Genomic DNA, 17008 nt, shown 5'->3' on the forward strand with positions numbered 1-17008 from the left:
AATTCCTGCTTCCAGTTTGTTCAGGGCCAGTAACTTGTCTCTCCCCAGTAACTACCACATGAACTCCCAGCAGTGTGGGAGGGTCGGTGTGCACCCCAGGGTGGGGGTTTGCTCTGCCCTCTGGGCCAAGTCTGGAGCAGGTTTTGCAGGGCTGGAGGCAGCAACATGGCCAGGGAAGGCTCCTCTTGGGCCCACAGCTCCCAGTTCTGCTGCCAGGGCAATGTCATGTGTTGGGAGCTTGCCCTGCTGTCCCCAGGGATGTGTCCTGGGGAGGAGGAAGGAGGATGGAGGTTGTCTGGTTTCCAGTGGGTGACTGTGGGGAATTGCACCACGACTTGGGCTCTGGAAGAACTTGAATTTGTGAACTTTGCTCTTTTTTAGCTTCTCAGCCTCGGGGCAGTCTGTAGCCTGCTGCAAAGCAGCCATGTGTGTTCTGTTCCATGATGCCCAAAATCTGGCCTTTGGGGACCTTTTGCTGTGCTGTGGCCCGGGACAGGGCTCAGAAGGGAGTTCCTTGCAGCTTTGGTGCTTTGCAGTGGAGGAACAGCCAGCCTGGCACTCCCTGCTCTTGCAAAACACTTTTGCTTCAGCTCTAGGAACGATTTGCTTTCCCTGAGGGTGGCTTTGGGCATTAGCAGCAAGCCTGGGATTTTTTTGTTTTGTTTTTAAATAACTCTGATTTAACATCAGGTTTTTGCTCCTTTGTCTTTCCTCTCCAGGTTTGTGCTGGCTGTGGGCAGTGCTGTCTTCGATGCCATGTTTAATGGTGGCATGGCCACAACCTCCACAGAGATCGAGCTGCCTGACGTGGAGCCTGCTGCCTTCCTAGCCCTGCTCAAGTAAGCTGCTCCTGAAGTACAGGAAAACTGGGAAGCAGTGGACTTACTGTGGAAAAAACAATTTCTAGTGAAAGCAAGGAGCTATTTTGTAGAGTGGAGATGGTTGACTTTCTGAATAAAATGCCCTTTGGTCTGTTCAAGGGTTGATGCTGGTGTTAAATCTCTCTTTTCTGGGTAAAAGTCACTAGACTTTTACTATTTTTGTGCTACTGCACATATATATATATATATATAAAAATATCAACCATTGTCTCGTAAATTATTGTTCATTAATTGGTTTGATTTGATCCAAATCAAATTTGGATCAAATTCTTTGGGAGAAGAGGGGAAAAGGAAAAGTGATCCTCTGAAAGCTCTGTAAGTTACAAATACTTGGAGCCTGTTTAGGTTATGAGCAAGTTCTAACAGGTAAGCAGGAGTATAAAATTCATGTCAGCCATTCCATGTGGTTTCACCCTTTGTGTGGGATTTATTCCTCTTTTGGAGAGCTGGATTGGAATTTACATTTCCAGTGTGTGTTTCTGGGGAAGGAGGAGGAGGAAGGGGCTGGAACATCCTATTCACCAATTCCTTTAAGCTTGGCTGGTGCTGTACAACATCCACCAGCAATCCTGAATGGATGCTGGAAAGGCATTGTCCTGGTTCTATAGGATTTCTGTAACCTACTTCCAGGGGTTTCCAGTCCTGTGCTCTTGACACGTTCCCTGCTTGCTTCCCATTGGGAACAGTGACTATATATAGCTCTGGCACACTTTTTGCTTTACCTTCAGACAGTGCTTTGGTCGTGCCTGTGCTATCTGAGAATATTTTAAAATTGATCTTGGCTGGAATGAAAGGCCAGAAATAATTGGGAGCCCTGAGCCCCCTCCCCTCTGGCTCCCTTTGAATCAGAGAGCAGCACGTGGGGAATCCCTCTAATTGGTGTGTGACTGTCAGGCAGGTGGATCTCTCTGGAGGGCAGGGTTAGTAACTATCTTTAAATCTTAGGGAGGCTCAAATAGCAAGTGAATTAGAGGCAAAAGGCACGTTGTTTCCCTGAGATTTCAGCACTTGGTTAAACTGATTTCAGAAGAGCCCCCAAGTGATGAGTTTAGGTGGGTTTCTGCAGAAGTGGTGTGTGGGTCACCTCTGAGCCTGCAGTCCTGCAGTCCTGCAGTGCAGGAGCAGTGCCCATGGTCCAGTGACACTTGGATTGCTTAAATCTGGAATTGGAAGTGTCAGTTTTAAAGTGCTTGGAGCTGAAAGTGCCAGGGGAGGTTTGGGTGCTGCACTCCAGGAGGAGGGTGACTGAGTATTGGTGTGAACCTTCCCAGAGTGAAACCAGCCCCTCCAGACACTGATATGGAGTGGCAGCTGATCCTTACACGTGTCTCTGGATTTGGTCCAAGCCATGATCTAATGCTGTAGGATCAGGAGCTTATCCCTGGACACAGTGCCCATCCTGGATGTTCTGCAGAAGGTCCTGTCTGGGGGCTAGATCCTGATGGTGTCTGTGGGTTAGTGGCCTTTAACAGGTCTGCAGTAACTGTGTAAGAGATCCCTTTTTATTATTATTGTTTTCAAGGTAACCCAAAGATAAGAACACTTTTGGTTGTCTGGAATTATAATCTAAATGTTCTTTTAAATTGATAGTACACTTTCTCACAGTTCAGGCCTGTCTTGTCCCTCTTAGCACACACTGTTTGGACTATTGTAAGCAGAAATACTAACATGATGCAAAAAGAAACACACAGTCATTGCAGTAAATAAATAGTTGGGTTTAGATCCACTGTGTTCCTTTAATCCTGGAATAAAAAGGATTGCTCAGTGCAAATGGGGCTGGGAGGGGATGTGTGCAAAATACATTGATGAACCTGATGCTGCTATTGACAGATGCTCTGGAGCAGCACAAAAGCTGCTTTCAGCAGAGAGAGTGCTTCCCTTCCTGTGAATCCCTGTTTGTGCTTCCCTGAATGGCACCCTGGCCCTCTGTGGCTGGAGGAGCAGGAGTTCCACTGCTGCAGATGGGAATCCTGCCTGGCCTCCCGCTGGAAAAGCCCTCCAGGAGCATTGGCCACACAATGTGCTGCTGTGTCCCTTCAGAGAAATGCAGGAGGAGAACTGGCTGGAGTTTCCCAAATATCCCATGGAACAGGAATGCCAAGCACAGTGAACACACTTAATGTTACATCTCTGCTTTGTGCCTTTGAGATCCTGACTGGCAAATGCTCCACCGGTTAAAGGGGAAACAGTGAACAAAAACCGTCCATGGGCTGCTCAGTCTGGAGAAGGGAAGGTTTTGGGGAGACCTTTGAGGCCCTTCCAGGGCCTAAAGGGGCTCCAGGAGAGCTGGAGAGGGACTTTGGACAAGGGATGGAGGGACAGGACAAGGGGAATGGCTTGACACTGACACAGGGCAGGGTTGGATGGGATATTGGGAAGGAATTGTTGGCTGTGAGGGTGGGGAGGCCCTGGCATAAGGTTTCGCCATGAGCAGCTGTGGTGCCCATCCCTGGCAGTGTAAGGCCAGGTTGGACGGGGCTTGGAGCAACCTGGGATGGTGGAAGGTGTCCCTGCCCATGGCAGGGGGTGGCACTGGATGGGCTTTAAGGTCCCTTCCAACCCAAACCAGTCTGGGATTCTCTGATTAGGACTAACACCAGTGTGTCACTGGTTTCACTGAGCTCAGCCTGTTGGTTCCTGCTCTCTCTGGTCAGTGTGCTCAGGTGTGAGGGAGCACAGTCAGGTTGCCTTTGTTTTTCCATGGAGTATGAATGTACTTCCTTGTTTTGGCCTGGCAGGGAAGGCTGTGCTTTGCTTCAGCGTGGCAGCCTTTGTTTCTCATTGCAATTAACTCTTGTTTTTCATTGCAATTGACTCTTGTTTTTCATTGTAATTAACTCTTGCTTTATGCTGAGGTCACACTGTGAGCTGTACTTAACACCTCTGCAATGAAATGGAATGGGTTGATCCATAAAGTGATGAGGAGAAAGTGAGGTGCAGTGGGTGGATATGTTTGAGTGCTTCTGAATTAGTACTGTAAAATGGAGCTCCTCTTCTGAAGGGAGGGTTGGATTTTTGTCCTAATTGAACAGCCAGAATTGTGAATTTAAAGGGGTGCACTTGGCCAGAGACTGTTCTAGCCTGGTGTAAGTGGAGGGTCAGAGCTCACTGGATGGAAGGCAGTTCAAGGTGTACCAGCTATTGAGAGTTATACTGTAAAGTGTCTGTTACAAAAAAAAAAAAAGGTGAAGAAGCTTCTCCTTGTTAAACCAGAGTCAGCGGAAAGGATGTGAAACCCTTCCCTCTCCCTGGTGCAGGGAATGGGGCCAGGATGACAGGCAGAGGCACAAACATGTTTTTTGTGAGTTGCAGGGGTTTTACTCTGTTACCTCAGTCCACCACAGTGATGTTTGTTTGCCTGTTTCAGATTTCTTTACTCAGACGAAGTTCAGATTGGACCAGAGACTGTTATGACAACACTTTACACAGCTAAAAAATACGCAGTTCCAGCCCTGGAAGCTCATTGTGTGGAGTTCCTGAAAAAAAACCTCCGAGCAGACAACGCCTTCATGCTGTTAACACAGGTGAGTCTGGGGCTGTTTGCCTGGAGGGAGGTCCAGCACAGCAGGAAAACAGGAATTTTATGAGTGTTACGAAGTTGGTCATCCCAAATGGAGCAGTTCTGGGGCAGTTGGAATTCTTCCTCACAGGAGTCCAGAGCTGATGAGCAGGTTCTTGCAAGGAGTAATAAAATAGAGCAATCTTGCTGCTCTTTCAGACCTTTGTTTTGCTGTGGCAGGTGATTCTTTCCAGAGTGTGAACTGGGCATGGAGTTAACAAGGTGGAGAGAGTTCATCTGCCAGGAAGAGAAGTGGGATGAGAGGATTTCCCTGTGTTACAGGTTCAGGACTGGTGTGCTCTCAGTGCTGTGTGTGGCTGCTCAGCCATTCCTTGGAGAGGACTTCTGTGCAGCACTTCCCCTGAAGTGGAAGAAAAAGCAACTTTTTCATGAGTGCTTTGGCTGATTTTCCTCAGAGAGGAGTGAGGTGCTCTCTTCCTCGGCCTGTCCCTGCTCACCCTCCTGCACTGCAGGCACAGACCTGCAGTGTCCTTGGCTCTCTGTGGGACCAGCTGCACATCCTCTTGCCCCTGTGTCTGATCTGTTCTGTGAGGGTTGGGCTCCTCCATCCTCCACTGGACTCTTGAAGCAGCAAACTAGAAGACAGTGTTTGCAACTTTGCTCCTTTTGGAGAAGATGAGGCTTTGTGTGCAGGTTGATTAAATGAGAATCCTTCCCGTTTCCCAGCCCCACTTTTCCCTCTGTGCTGACAGCTGGTGGCATACTGGTGGCACCCACAGTGCTGTCCCCTGTGTGGCAGTGTCTGTGGCACTGCACCCTGCCCTGGCTGCTGTAGGAACAGGGAGCACAGGCATTATGTGCAGGTTTCTTTCCTTTCTGGAATGGGCTGACCGGACTCGCCCTGGAGGGATATTCCTGATCAGCCAGCTCAGGAAAGCTGCCATGGAGTCTGATGTGAAACAAACCTTGCAGAGTTGTTTTCCCAGCTGCCCAGCACACTGAGGTGGTCTGGCTCTGAGGGGTTGCCCTGACTTGCCCAGCATTCCTGTCTGCTGGATTCCCCCCCGTGTCAGGAGTCCCAGTGTCTCTCTGGCTGCAGGCACCGTGTTGGTGGCAGTGCTACACCAGCAGTTTTGCAGATATTGAGGCAGTGTCAGCCCAAAGCAATCACAGCTGAGCTCTTTGCTGAGGATTAGGCTGGGATTTTATTTTGAGTTTAAATATTTGGATCAAGTTCTTAAAGTAGTTCCACGTCACGTTGCTGTTGTAGACACTCGTCACTGCTTGGATTCAGCTCCTGCTGCAACACACCACGTCCCTCCTCACACATCCTCTTTAACTTGGCCCTTTTCCACCTGCCATAAACAGGTGAGGCAGCTCCAGGACGTGGGGGAAATCCACACTGCACTTCCCAGAGGAACATTCAGGACTTAAAGGCTCTTGTGTGGGCAGTGGCAGCCAGGTCTGCCCTCCCATCTGATGTGTGGTAGGACAATTGTAACTCCTTGGCTGCAGCTCTCCCGTTCTTTGGGTTCAGCAGCTGCAGTCTCAAAGATCAGGAGCTGTTGGCCAAGAGCTGGGAGGAGATCTTCCCTGGGGCTGCAGTTTTGGGGAGATCCCTCACACTAGCCTTTGCCTCGTGAGGGTTGGAGGTGTCAGCTTTTGGGGCTGTTCTTTCTGCAGGGATATTTTTTTGTGGCTTGCTCAGTCTCTGCACCCAAGTTTGCAGCTTTGGCAAGGTAATATTTAGGTTTATGGGGACTTCCTTACAGGTCATAAGGGTCCTTCTTTGGTGAAAGAGGAAGGTGCCCTTATTTTTCAGGTGACAAAAACATCTGGCATTGAGGCAGCTGAGATGCCAGATGGGGAAGGGTTTTCCTTTTGTTTGTGACTCATCCATTGTGATTGATGATCAGTGGTGACTCTCATCTAGTTTATGTTCACCACTGCTCTATATCAGGTCTCTAAGAGATTTGAGGCTGATGTGCTTTGGGAAACGTGTTGGTGTCTCCATGACTGGCTGTAGGAGGCACCTCACTGAAGGGATCTGTTCTCACAGTGCTCTTGGGTCTGGACCTTCAGTGTGACAATCTACCTGTTTTCTTCTCTTACTGCACCAGATCAACAACTTGCACAGTAAATTACAGACCTGAGATAGATCTTGTACAAGGCATTGCCCAACAGCCTTAAGGCCATGGACCTGAGATCAGAGAGCCCCAATCCCCCTCTGGTGTCACTGCCCCGTGTGCTGGTCCAGCAGCTGTGTCACCAACAGCATCTCCAGCAACTGCTGATCTCTGGCAGAAATATCAGTGGCAAACAGCCCTTCTAATTGATTGTGCCCCGTGGGGGACCGTGACCCTCTTCCATGCCAGCCCCACATCCCAGTGTCACTTTGATCAGCAAGGAGAACAGCTTGCCTGGAGCTGCTGTGGGGGAGAGCTCTGTGGGCGTAGTGGGAGTGCTCACGTGTCAGAAGAGCCACTACAGTAGTAAAGTCTGAGTCAGTCACAGCTCTTGGTGCCAGGAGTGGAAGGCACTGGCAGAGCTCCAGCCCCAGGAGCAGGTGACGACTGCTGAGCCCTCCCTGGGCCCTGAGAAAATACAGTTTTTTCAGCTCTCTGCACTTGAGTCTTGGCATCAGAGCTTGGCCTTGCTGAGCTCTGCAGCCCACGAGCAAGGGTCCAGCAGAAGCTGCTCAAAGGTGCCTTCTGAGTGGTGGCATTCCCAGCCCAAAACACGAGTTTTAACCCTTGTCAGTGGCAGTGAGTTCAAGTCCCAGTGTATTCTTGTTAGGTGTGATGTCAGGGCAGCTCCTTTCTGAATAGCAAAACCAAAGCACTGGAAGTAAGAGGTCATTCAGTGATTTTTGGGTGTTCCAGCTCATCTTCTGCTTATGCTGGGCATGGGGTTGGTAACACATGGCAGTGCAGGGTGATCTGGAGTGGCAGCACTGGAGCTGGGCAGAGAAATTCTGAGCAACTCTCCGAGCTGTGTGCAGGCTTTGCTTGGAATAGTAGCCTATTTTGGGGAGAATCCTTTGAGGTAACTGGATTAGAGTGGCTGTTTCTGTGCAAAACATGGAAATGCAGTAAGCAGGCTGTGTCCCCCCCGGGGCTGCAGGTCTCCCTGGGACACAGACACTGTGTTTTTGCTAACACAGGAGATCAGTGTGGCAGTTCTTACAGAATAAGCTGTCTCTGCATATTCCTAGAGTGAGCAGGCCTGGAGTCACCGGGCAGAGCTTTCTTCTAACCATAAAAATGATGTAAAAGTTGCCCCTGCTCAGCTGACATGGTCAGTATGGTGCTGGAAAGTACAATTGGTGCCTGCACGGATGCAGCGCTGGAACAAAGACGTGCCTGAAGACATGCACAGCTGAGCCAGAGCTGCTGCCAAACAGCAGAATTTTCTAGGGTTTGCCTTGTCATGCTTAACTGCTTGTGAAAGGCCCAGTGGATTCCTGATGCAGTCAGGCATGGGATTGCTGATGGAGATGGGCTCTGGCAGGGGAGGGGGGTGCTGATGCAAACTTTGACTGCTGTTTGTGTTGGTCCCCTGAGCAGGCCCGGCTGTTTGATGAGCCCCAGCTGGCCAGCCTGTGCCTGGAGAACATTGACAAGAACACCTCAGACGCCATCAATGCAGAGGGGTTCACAGACATCGACCTGGGTAAGCTCTGCTCCCCCCTCCCCGCCCTGCTTTCAGAGCCAACTTGTCTCCAGAGTTGTCACAGGTTGGTTCTTGGCACTCTGGGGCTCTGCTGTTCTGGAGCAATCTGTTGAACAGTCACTGGCATGAAGTGGCTGGAGACAGGGCATGTGCCAAAGAGCTTGCTGGCTTGCCTGCAGAAATACCCTGGAATCTGCTTACTTTGGTGCAACTCGAGTTTTCTGGGCATGACACAAAGCCCATTTCCTGTGTTGATGTTGGCAGGTTTTGGGTGGGCGTAACTTGCCTTTTTTTGTGCAGTTGGCTTCGTTCCCCAAGTCTTTGTCAGGTTTTGGAGTTAAAAAGGTGTTGTGTTTTTGGAACTGAGAACTGGCTGTTTTAATTATCCTCTGCAGTTTCCAAACTTGCTGGGCACAGTTAATGAACATTAAAATTCAGACTTTAACCTTGCTCTAATGAGACGGGCTGTGGAGGTAAGGCACGGGTCACCTTCTGGCTCTCAGGCTGCTCGTTTCATCCAAGTAAGTTGCAATTCATCCTCCTGCACTTGAATTAACGTGCCAATTAAATGGGCTGTGTTTGCTGCTCCAGCGAGTTCCCTGCTAATGGAACATGCAGATGAATCCCCCTGGGAGGCTGCAGCAGCCCTTTGGGAGGTGCTGTTTGCTCGGTGGCTCCTGGTTCCCTGGGCTGCTCCCGGTGACCGGGGTCGGTGTGTGTGCCTTGCAGACACCCTGGTGGCGGTGCTGGAGCGGGACACGCTGGGGATCCGGGAGGTGCGGCTCTTCAACGCCGTGGTTCGCTGGTCCGAGGCCGAGTGTCAGCGGCAGCAGCTCCAGGTGATTCCAGAGAACAAGCGGAAGGTTCTGGGCAAAGCTCTCTCCCTTATCCGCTTCCCACTGATGACTATTGAGGAGTTTGCAGCAGGTAACTGAACAGAGGCGTGTTTGGCAACCCTGGGCTTTGCTTTCTCTGGGCTGCAGAGAGTCAAGTGACGTGAAAGGGGCTTTTTCTCTGGGTATCCTGTAGGAAATCAAACAGGAAATTATCCCCCATCGGCCCCCATTCCATCACAATCTCCCCCATCACTCTCTCTACAGGGGGCTTCCAAGAAGGCTGGAGAGGGACTTTGGGCAAGGGCCTTGAGTGACAGAACGAGGGGGAATGGCCTTAAGCTGTAGGAGAGCAGGGTTAGGTGGGATTTTGGGAAGGAATTGTTCCCTGTGAGGGTGGGGAGGCCCTGGCACAGGTTGCCCAGGAAAGCTGTGGCTGCCCCATCCCTGGGAGTGTCCAAGGCCAGGCTGGACAGGAGCAACTTGGGATAGTGGAAGGTGTCCCTGGGGTTGGATGAGATGGACTTTAAGGTCCCTTCCTGCCCAGTCCATTCTGGGATTCCATGATTCATTCCTACTGATTTACAAGATTTTCTGTGTAAATGCTGTTTTCATCCATGACCATTCCCTTGTTTTAGAGCCTGTGGTGCTCCCCTGGGAGGAGCAGAGGGATCCCAGCTGGTTGTTTGTCCTCATGGCATGGTTGGATGGTCACTGCCCCACTCACCTGACAGCAAAATGGGGTTCACCTGCTTCCCTTTCCAAGCCCTGCCAGCATTTCAGCTACACAAAGCTAATGGAGTTGCAGACAGTTGGTGTTGGTTGTAGCCTGCCCCCAAAGAGGAATGGGGATGTTTCTCCCCATCCTCTGCCTGTAATACAGTGGTGAAGGCCTTGCCATTCAGAGCAGAGCTCCCCATCAGAAAAACTTGCCAAATGTCCTGTGAGCTGAAGGCTTGGTGTTGTTTAGTCTGTGTCCCAAAGCATTTTTCAAGTTTACATTCAGATCCTGCTCCACAAAGACATCTAAATCATTTAACAGTTTTCACTAAAGACTGCTTTGTTTTGTTTTCATTGCCTGCTGTCTTTGACTTCATCCTCTGGTGATTCCCCAGGGATGGAAGCTGGCAATCAGCTGGAATAGTTTTCATGCTGAAAGACACAGTGGAGCCATTTCCAAAACTGCAGCTTGTTTTAGGCTGCAGTGCTGTGAAGGAAGGAGCAGAGTCCCTGAGCAGGGCACTGCTCAGGGCTGATGGCAGCAGCTGCTCAGTCCTTCGTGTCCCTGTTCCCACCTGAGGAGGGGTGGTAGTAAGAAGTAACTCTGTGTTAAAGCTTGGTCCCCACAGCTGTGATGGGGCCTTAGGGATGTAGATCTCTTCAGAAGCAGCCTGGTCAGGGAGGCAGATCTTTGCATTTTTCTGCAGACCTCATTTCTTGCAACCCTTCTGATTTTGTACCATTCTCTCTCTGGGAGGAATGTGTTAATTTTGGCATTTTGGGGTTGAAGCCTTTGAGCTGGGGATGCCCTTCCCCGTGCTGTTTGTCCCAAACTGCCTCTGCCACATCTCTGTGCTTTGAGAGAAGTTCTTTCAGTTTTCTTCATCCACTTTAACCTCAAAGATGAACAAAACCCCCAAACCTGAGAGGCTGCACTGATCAGCTGTTCCTTAAACAAGGGACTCCCTTGGAATTCTTTCAGCTTTGTCCTTTTTCTGAGTTTGAGTGACTCTGATTTCTGTGGTGATCACAGCAGTGACAGGAGGGGGAAACCTCTCCCCTCCCCCCCCTCAAAAGCCAAAAAAAAAAGAGGAATTTTACAGCACTGGTTTCACCAGTTTATTTTATAATCTGGTATCCAACATGGGGTTTTGCATGAAGATGTTTTAACTGGCAAATGTGTCCCTCCCTTCCCCCAGAGCAGGGAATTTGGAACGTTGAAGAAGTGAGTTGCAGCAACCTGGGATAAGTTCAGGCACGATCAATGAGGCTCATTTTTGCTGAGCAAAGTATCCAAAAGCTCATTTACCTGTGAACAGTTGACTTCCTTAAATTCTTCCTTCTCTGCCCATTGCAGCCTTGGACCATGTTTTGTCTGGGTAACATCAAACTGGATTTAACCCCCTACAAGTAGTTTTGGACAAACAAGTAGCTGGGAATTTACCTTGAATACTGTTTTTGCTTCAGTACACAGTGGTCTTGTTTCTGTTCAAATAGAGGTGCAGAGAGGCTTTTAAACCTTAGGCTAAAATACTCATTTTTAGCTGTTTTTACTTTTGAAGCTGTTTGAAGTAGTTTGCAAAGCTTGAGTTTAGAGTCACTGAGTTGGTTTCCCAGAGCAGCTGTGGCTGCCCCATCCCTGGAAGTGTCCAAGGCCACAGGTTGGACAGGGCTTGGAGCAACCTGGGCTAGTGGAAGGTGTCCCTGCCCATGGCAGGGGTGGGACTGGATGGGCTTTAAGGTCCCTCCCAACCCAAACCATTCTGTGATTCCGTGATGACTTTGGAAAAACATCTTGTTACTGGAGAGAAGTTGAGAATGTGTTTCAAGTCTTGCTAAAACCCACCAGCCCTTTTCTCTGAGTCCTGCAACAAACATGCAAGATGTGGATTAAATGCCTGAGGGAAGGGGGGACTCAAAGCAGGGCATGAGCTGAATATTTGTCTTAGTAAAAGCACTCCTAAACCTTTTGAGTTGATGGTGAGTGGGTGACATTCCCTCTCAGTGCCCCTCGTGGGCTTCCATCGTCTCAGCCATCGGAGTGGATGTTGGAAATTCCTGTCTCTTGCCAGTGTTATCATCTCCAGGGAGAGTGGAGCAAGGATTAGCTGCGTGCTTTAGGTTCTTAATCCAGTCCTAGCAGCCAGATGCAGTTGGGCTCCCCAGAGCTGGGTGCTCAGTTGCTGTTCCATGTCCGTGCTCCACGCGGAGGCTCCGTGATCCGTGACTGCTGGGTGGATAAAGGGCAGGCAGCACGTTTGTCTGGGCTTTAATGTCCTGATGCACCGGTGGAATTCCATCTGTGATGGGGCTTTGGCTCGCTCCCAGCTGCAAGTCAGGCTTGTAAATCCCATGTAAATCCCAAGGGGATCCCTTCTGGTTGTGCAGATTTGGGCACCACAGTATAAGAAGGATGTAAAGCAGTTGGAGAACATCCAAAAGAGGGACACGGAGCTGGGGAAGGGTCTGGAGGGGAAGGGTCTGAGGAGCAGCTGAGGGCACTCGGCTGGTTCAGCTGGAGCAGAGGAGACTGAGGGGAGACTCCTCGGGGGCTGCAGCTCCTGCCGAGGGGAGGCGGAGGGGCAGGGACTGAGCTCTGCTCTGGGACCAGGGACAGGACCCAGGGAAGGGCTGGAGCTGTGCCAGGGGGGTTGGGATGGATCTCAGGGAAAGGTTCTTCCCCCACAGGGTGCTGGGGCACTGCCCAGGCTCCCCAGGGCAGTGGGCACGGCCCCAAGGCTGCCAGAGCTCCAGGAGCGTTTGGACAACGCTCTGAGGGACAGGGTGGGATTGTTGGGGTGTCTGTGCAGGGCCAGGGGTTGGACTGGATGGACCTTGTGGGTCCTTCCCAGCTCAGGGTATCCCAGGATTCTGTGGTTCCACAGGGCTGATGGCATCTCCCTCCCTCCCCTGTGCAGGGCCTGCCCAGTCGGGGATCCTGACGGACCGGGAGGTCGTGAGCCTGTTCCTGCACTTCACCGTGAACCCGAAGCCGCGGGTGGAGTTCATCGACCGGCCGCGGTGCTGCCTGCGGGGCAAGGAGTGCAGCATCAGCCGCTTCCAGCAGGTCGAGAGCCGCTGGGGGTACAGTGGGACTAGTGACAGGATCAGGTCAGCACCTCACAGCCGTGTTCCTGAGCCCTCACCCTGCTCCAGCCCTAACCCCCGCTCTGTGCTAGGCCCGACTGCCACCTGTAAAGTGTTTTGCTGGGTAGAAGCATCCCCTGCCTGTTGGTGCCACTTTGTATCTCTGTTGGCAAAGGTTTCCCACAAACAGGGCCCTGCAGCCTCTGGAAAAGGGCAGAAGTAAGCCCTCAGTGGCTTCCTGTAGCTGTAAGGGCATGTATGGGGTCACCAGGCTTCCCCCTGTGCCTGGGGGGCCGGGGAGCCAGTGCTCCATCCCTGCTCTGTCAGAAGTGTCAGGGTGGCTTCTCGAAGCCCCGTAACCTCCCCTGTTTGAGGGAGGGGTTGGGATAAAACACTGCTGTGCTTTCTGCTGATGCCTGGTTTGTTCAGACCTGAGCTTGTGGGGAACCAGCAGAGCCCAGTCCTGGGAACAGGAATGGCAGCTGTGGCTGGCACAGGGTGCTTTTTGTGTGGCCAAGGAACGAGAGCAAGACAGGAGGGGATCAGAAAGCCTTGGTTCTTTCCTGATCCATCTTTGTCTTGGGTGGAAGAGGCCTCTCAGCAATGTTATTCTTTACAATTTTTAAGCCTTTTCATCGGTGGTTCTGTTGCCCGTCACTGGAGCTGTTGGTTGGATCCTCTGATCCAATCACCCTGACAGGAGATGGGATTGGGAACTGCTGCCAGCTCCCAACACTTCCTGCTCTCAGATCTAACGCTCAGAGACCTTTTGGAGCTTGTGTTTGACTTTAAGTTCAGCCTCTGCAGCATCAGGGTCAGCTCCAGTACAATATTCCATGCTGGCTGCACAGCAGGGGCTCCAGCCTGCCCCAGGTGTTTGTTCTGGAAACACTCAGGGCTGAAGGAGTTGGTGGATGGGGGCAGAAATGCTGTTGGCAGCTTGGCAGATACTGGGACTTGTGCTGCTTGAGAAGGTGGAGCTGTAGTGGGTGAATATCCTTGTCTGTGCTGCCTTGGGCAGCAGGAATTCCTGTGCTCTGGAGTGATTGAATCCTAATCTCTGCTCTGGTAACTCTGGAATGCAGCAAACACTCAGCAGCATGTGAACAATTGTCCAGTGCTCAGCAGTGACATGCCCAGTGGCACTTCAGTGGTGCTGGCTGGACAGACCACCGTGGGGGTGGGCACCACTCCACACTCCCAGGCTGCCCTGCCCGTGCCCTGCTGGCATTTTGGGGTGCTGATGTTTCACCACAATCTGGAAGCACTTTCTGAGCCTGGACCCTGGAGTTTGGTGACGGGATTGTGCAGGTCTGTGTTTCACATGAGCCAGCAAAATGAGGTGTGAGCTGACAGCTGGTGGTTTCTGTGGAGGGTTTCAGCCCTCAGGAAGAGTTGCACTTAAATCTGTGGTGGGTTTGATTAAATCAGAGGTGTAAAATCAACACAAGTGAAGGTATCTGTGTATCAGCCTTGCACTGAAGCAATACAGGGGTGGCAAGTTTGGGCTGACTTCCCTGCTCTGTTCCTGCAGGTTCTCAGTAAACAAAAGGATATTTGTAGTTGGGTTTGGATTATACGGATCCATACACGGGCCAACGGATTACCAAGTGAACATACAGGTAATTCTCTTTACTGCCTGAAATATCCCAGCTGCTGTAGGGACTGGCAGATGCATTTTGGTGAATATGCAACAACATCCAAAGTTCAGAGGGGACTGTGTGTGTTCCTGGGCAGGGGGACTGGCAGATGCAGCGAGGGCCAGATGGGGCACTGGGATCAGGGGGATTATTGTGCTCGATTTTACGCAGCTCCCGTTTCACACGTCACTGCAGCATCTCCCCAGGTCTGCTCCCAGCTTTGGGAATACATCTCAGGGAGTTGGGGGGCACTTGGGGAAGGGGCTGTGCATGTTCTCCCACCCAGAGCAGGCCAGGCTGATCCTGCTGTAGGTGGCTGCTGCAGGAATACTTGGTTCCAGGCTGCACAAATGCAGTGGAGCAGCCACGATTCCACAAGGGAGGAGCACAAAGGAATTGCTGTGCTGGACCTGTGCAGTGCCCCTGTGCAGCCCCACGTCACCAGGGCCCTGTTTGGGATGATGAGCAGGGCTGAGGGACACTCAGTTGTCTGAAGTCCATCGTGATCCTGTGCAGAGACTGGGGTGGCTCAGGGTGGGGTCTCTGGGTTCATGTGTCACCCCTGGCTGGGTCCCTGGAGAAGGACTGTCCCCAGGAGAGTCACCCCAGCACAGCACAGTCTGTCAGCATTTCTCCCTGCATTGCCAGGGGCTCAGCCTGGTGCCCTGAGCTCCTGGGAGAGGAGGATCCAAGCACAGTGAGCTGCCCTGCAGTGCTGGGCCGGGCAGGGGGAGGAGGGGGGGTCTGGGACCCGAGTCCAGCGAGATCAGAGGTGTCAGAGCAGCTGTGGCTGCCCAGCCCTGGAAGTGTCCAAGGCCAGGTTGGTCAGGGTTGGAGCAACCTGGGCTAGTGGAAGGTGTCCCTGCACATGGCAGGGGGTGGAGTGAGATGAGCTTTGAGGTCCCTCCCAACCCAAACCATTCCGTGTCACAGCACTGATGGGGGATGTAAGAGATGGATGCAGTCGGATGGGGCTGGTCCAGGGGGGAGTCCCTGGGGCTCAGCCAGCGCAGGGACACCCCTGTGCAGGGGCAGGGCAGGCTCTGGCCGTGTGCTGAGGGGCTGCCCCGTGTGCTGCAGATCATCCACACGGACAGTAACACGGTCCTGGGGCAGAACGACACCGGCTTCAGCTGCGACGGATCCTCCAACACCTTCCGTGTCATGTTCAAGGAGCCCGTGGAGATCCTGCCCAACGTCAACTACACGGCCTGTGCTACCCTAAAGGTACCCTGTGGGCTGGGGGGGTGGGGGGGCAACTGCTCAGGGCCTTCAGTGCAGCACAGACCTTGCTCTGCCTTCTTTAAGGCCTGTGGTCCAGCCTTGGGGGTCGGTGTGATCCCTTACCTGGTGCTGCCATGGGCTGCTTCCCCACCAGCATTCAGAGCAGGTGTGTGACTGGTCTCACAGCACTGAGGAGGGGATGGAAGTGTTTTATGGTGTCAGTTCTGGGGGTGTGTAATCCAGAGCCTGCTGCAGTGGCCTCAAAAGGTTCATGTTTAGCTGTTGAGATCTAGTTAAATTAGTGATAAGTTCTGACAGAGAGGAGAACTGAACTCAGAGCACCTGAGGTGCAGATCCAGGAGCAAGAGGGAGGAACTGAGGTCTCCAAAGCTCGTTGCTTCAGGCCAGGCTGTGAGGCCAAACCCCCCAGAGAGCCTGGGCAGCAGCAGGGCCCTGACCTGTTCTTGTCTCCCGTGACCCCGCAGGGTCCAGATTCCCACTATGGAACCAAAGGACTGCGCAAAGTGATCCACGAATCCCCAACAACGGGAGCCAAAACCTGCTTCACGTTCTGCTACGCGGCTGGGAACAACAACGGCACCTCTGTGGAGGATGGACAAATCCCAGAGATCATCTTCTACACATAGTGCTGCTCCCAGCCCGCCCTGGACTCGACTGTCCCCCGGCACCTCCCGAACTAAATCTCTGGCTGAGTTTGACCACACCAACTGGAGCCACACTAGCCAAAGGTCTCGGTGAAATCATTTCAAAGCTCATGTTCTGCCTTGTGCTAGTGCTGCTGCTGCTCTCAGGTGCCAGTTGAGCTGGTGTCCCAGTGCCAGCCAGGCTGGTGTCCCAGTGCCAGGCGAGCTGGTGTCCCAGTCCCATTCGTAGGTTGTCTGTGGCTTGTTGTTTCTCACCTCCTGATTAACCCTTATCTAACAACGTGCGTTTTTTTGGACTGTAATGAATGTAGATGCTTTTCCACCAGTCAGAAGCAAGGAAATGAGTGGCTCTGGTTGTGGTTTCACTTGGCAGGAGGTCACCCTGCAGACAGGCACGGGCAGGGCTGGGGGCCCGTCCTCTGCTCCAGCTCAGCAGGCGAGGCCAGACCGTGGGGCTTGGCCAGCCCGTGCCCAGCACCTCCCTCCCTCCCTCCCTGCAGCCTCAGCACACACAGCCACCTTCAAAACTGGAGGAAAGTGGCCTCTTCCCTGAGGCTTTGCTGTTCCAGCACTACATAGTCCTGAGGGAGACCCCAAACCCGACCACAGCCGGAGGGACTGCGGCGTTTTCCTGCTCTTCTCCCTGATCTGTGACAATCAGTTGGTGACAGCAAGGTGACCTCCCTGTGGAGTGGGAAGGGACAGGCCCTCCTGCATCCTGAGTCCCTGTGGTGCTGCTTCCAAACTCCTGCTTCAGGCACTGGGG

At 52.3% G+C, this 17008-nt stretch overlaps 1 protein-coding gene across 1 annotated transcript; it reads left to right on the plus strand.

Moving 5' to 3' along the window:
- Positions 1-676: 676 nt before the first annotated feature.
- Positions 677-16230, plus strand: BTBD2 (BTB domain containing 2). The gene is made up of 8 exons (XM_018089071.1): positions 677-839; positions 4249-4405; positions 7968-8073; positions 8803-9000; positions 12545-12737; positions 14248-14335; positions 15434-15580; positions 16063-16230. Exons 1-8 carry the CDS (start codon positions 757-759, stop codon positions 16222-16224), a joined length of 1134 nt encoding a protein of 377 aa, XP_017944560.1. The 5' UTR covers positions 677-756; the 3' UTR covers positions 16225-16230.
- Positions 16231-17008: the final 778 nt, after the last annotated feature.

Source organism: Manacus vitellinus, unplaced genomic scaffold (assembly GCF_001715985.3).
Source record: "Manacus vitellinus isolate BGI_N305 unplaced genomic scaffold, ASM171598v3 scaffold_114_pilon, whole genome shotgun sequence".
NCBI lineage: Eukaryota > Metazoa > Chordata > Aves > Passeriformes > Pipridae > Manacus > Manacus vitellinus.

What these genes read in the sequence shown, in the direction of transcription:
- BTBD2 (XM_018089071.1), top strand. Translation starts at nt 757, where the DNA reads ATGTTTAATGGTGGCATGGCCACAACCTCCACAGAGATCGAGCTGCCT. An exon ending in ATTACCAAGTGAACATACAG is followed by an intron (nt 14,336 to 15,433) that starts GTAATTCTCTTT and finishes CGTGTGCTGCAG; the next exon opens with ATCATCCACACGGACAGTAA. An exon ending in CGGCCTGTGCTACCCTAAAG is followed by an intron (nt 15,581 to 16,062) that starts GTACCCTGTGGG and finishes GTGACCCCGCAG; the next exon opens with GGTCCAGATTCCCACTATGG.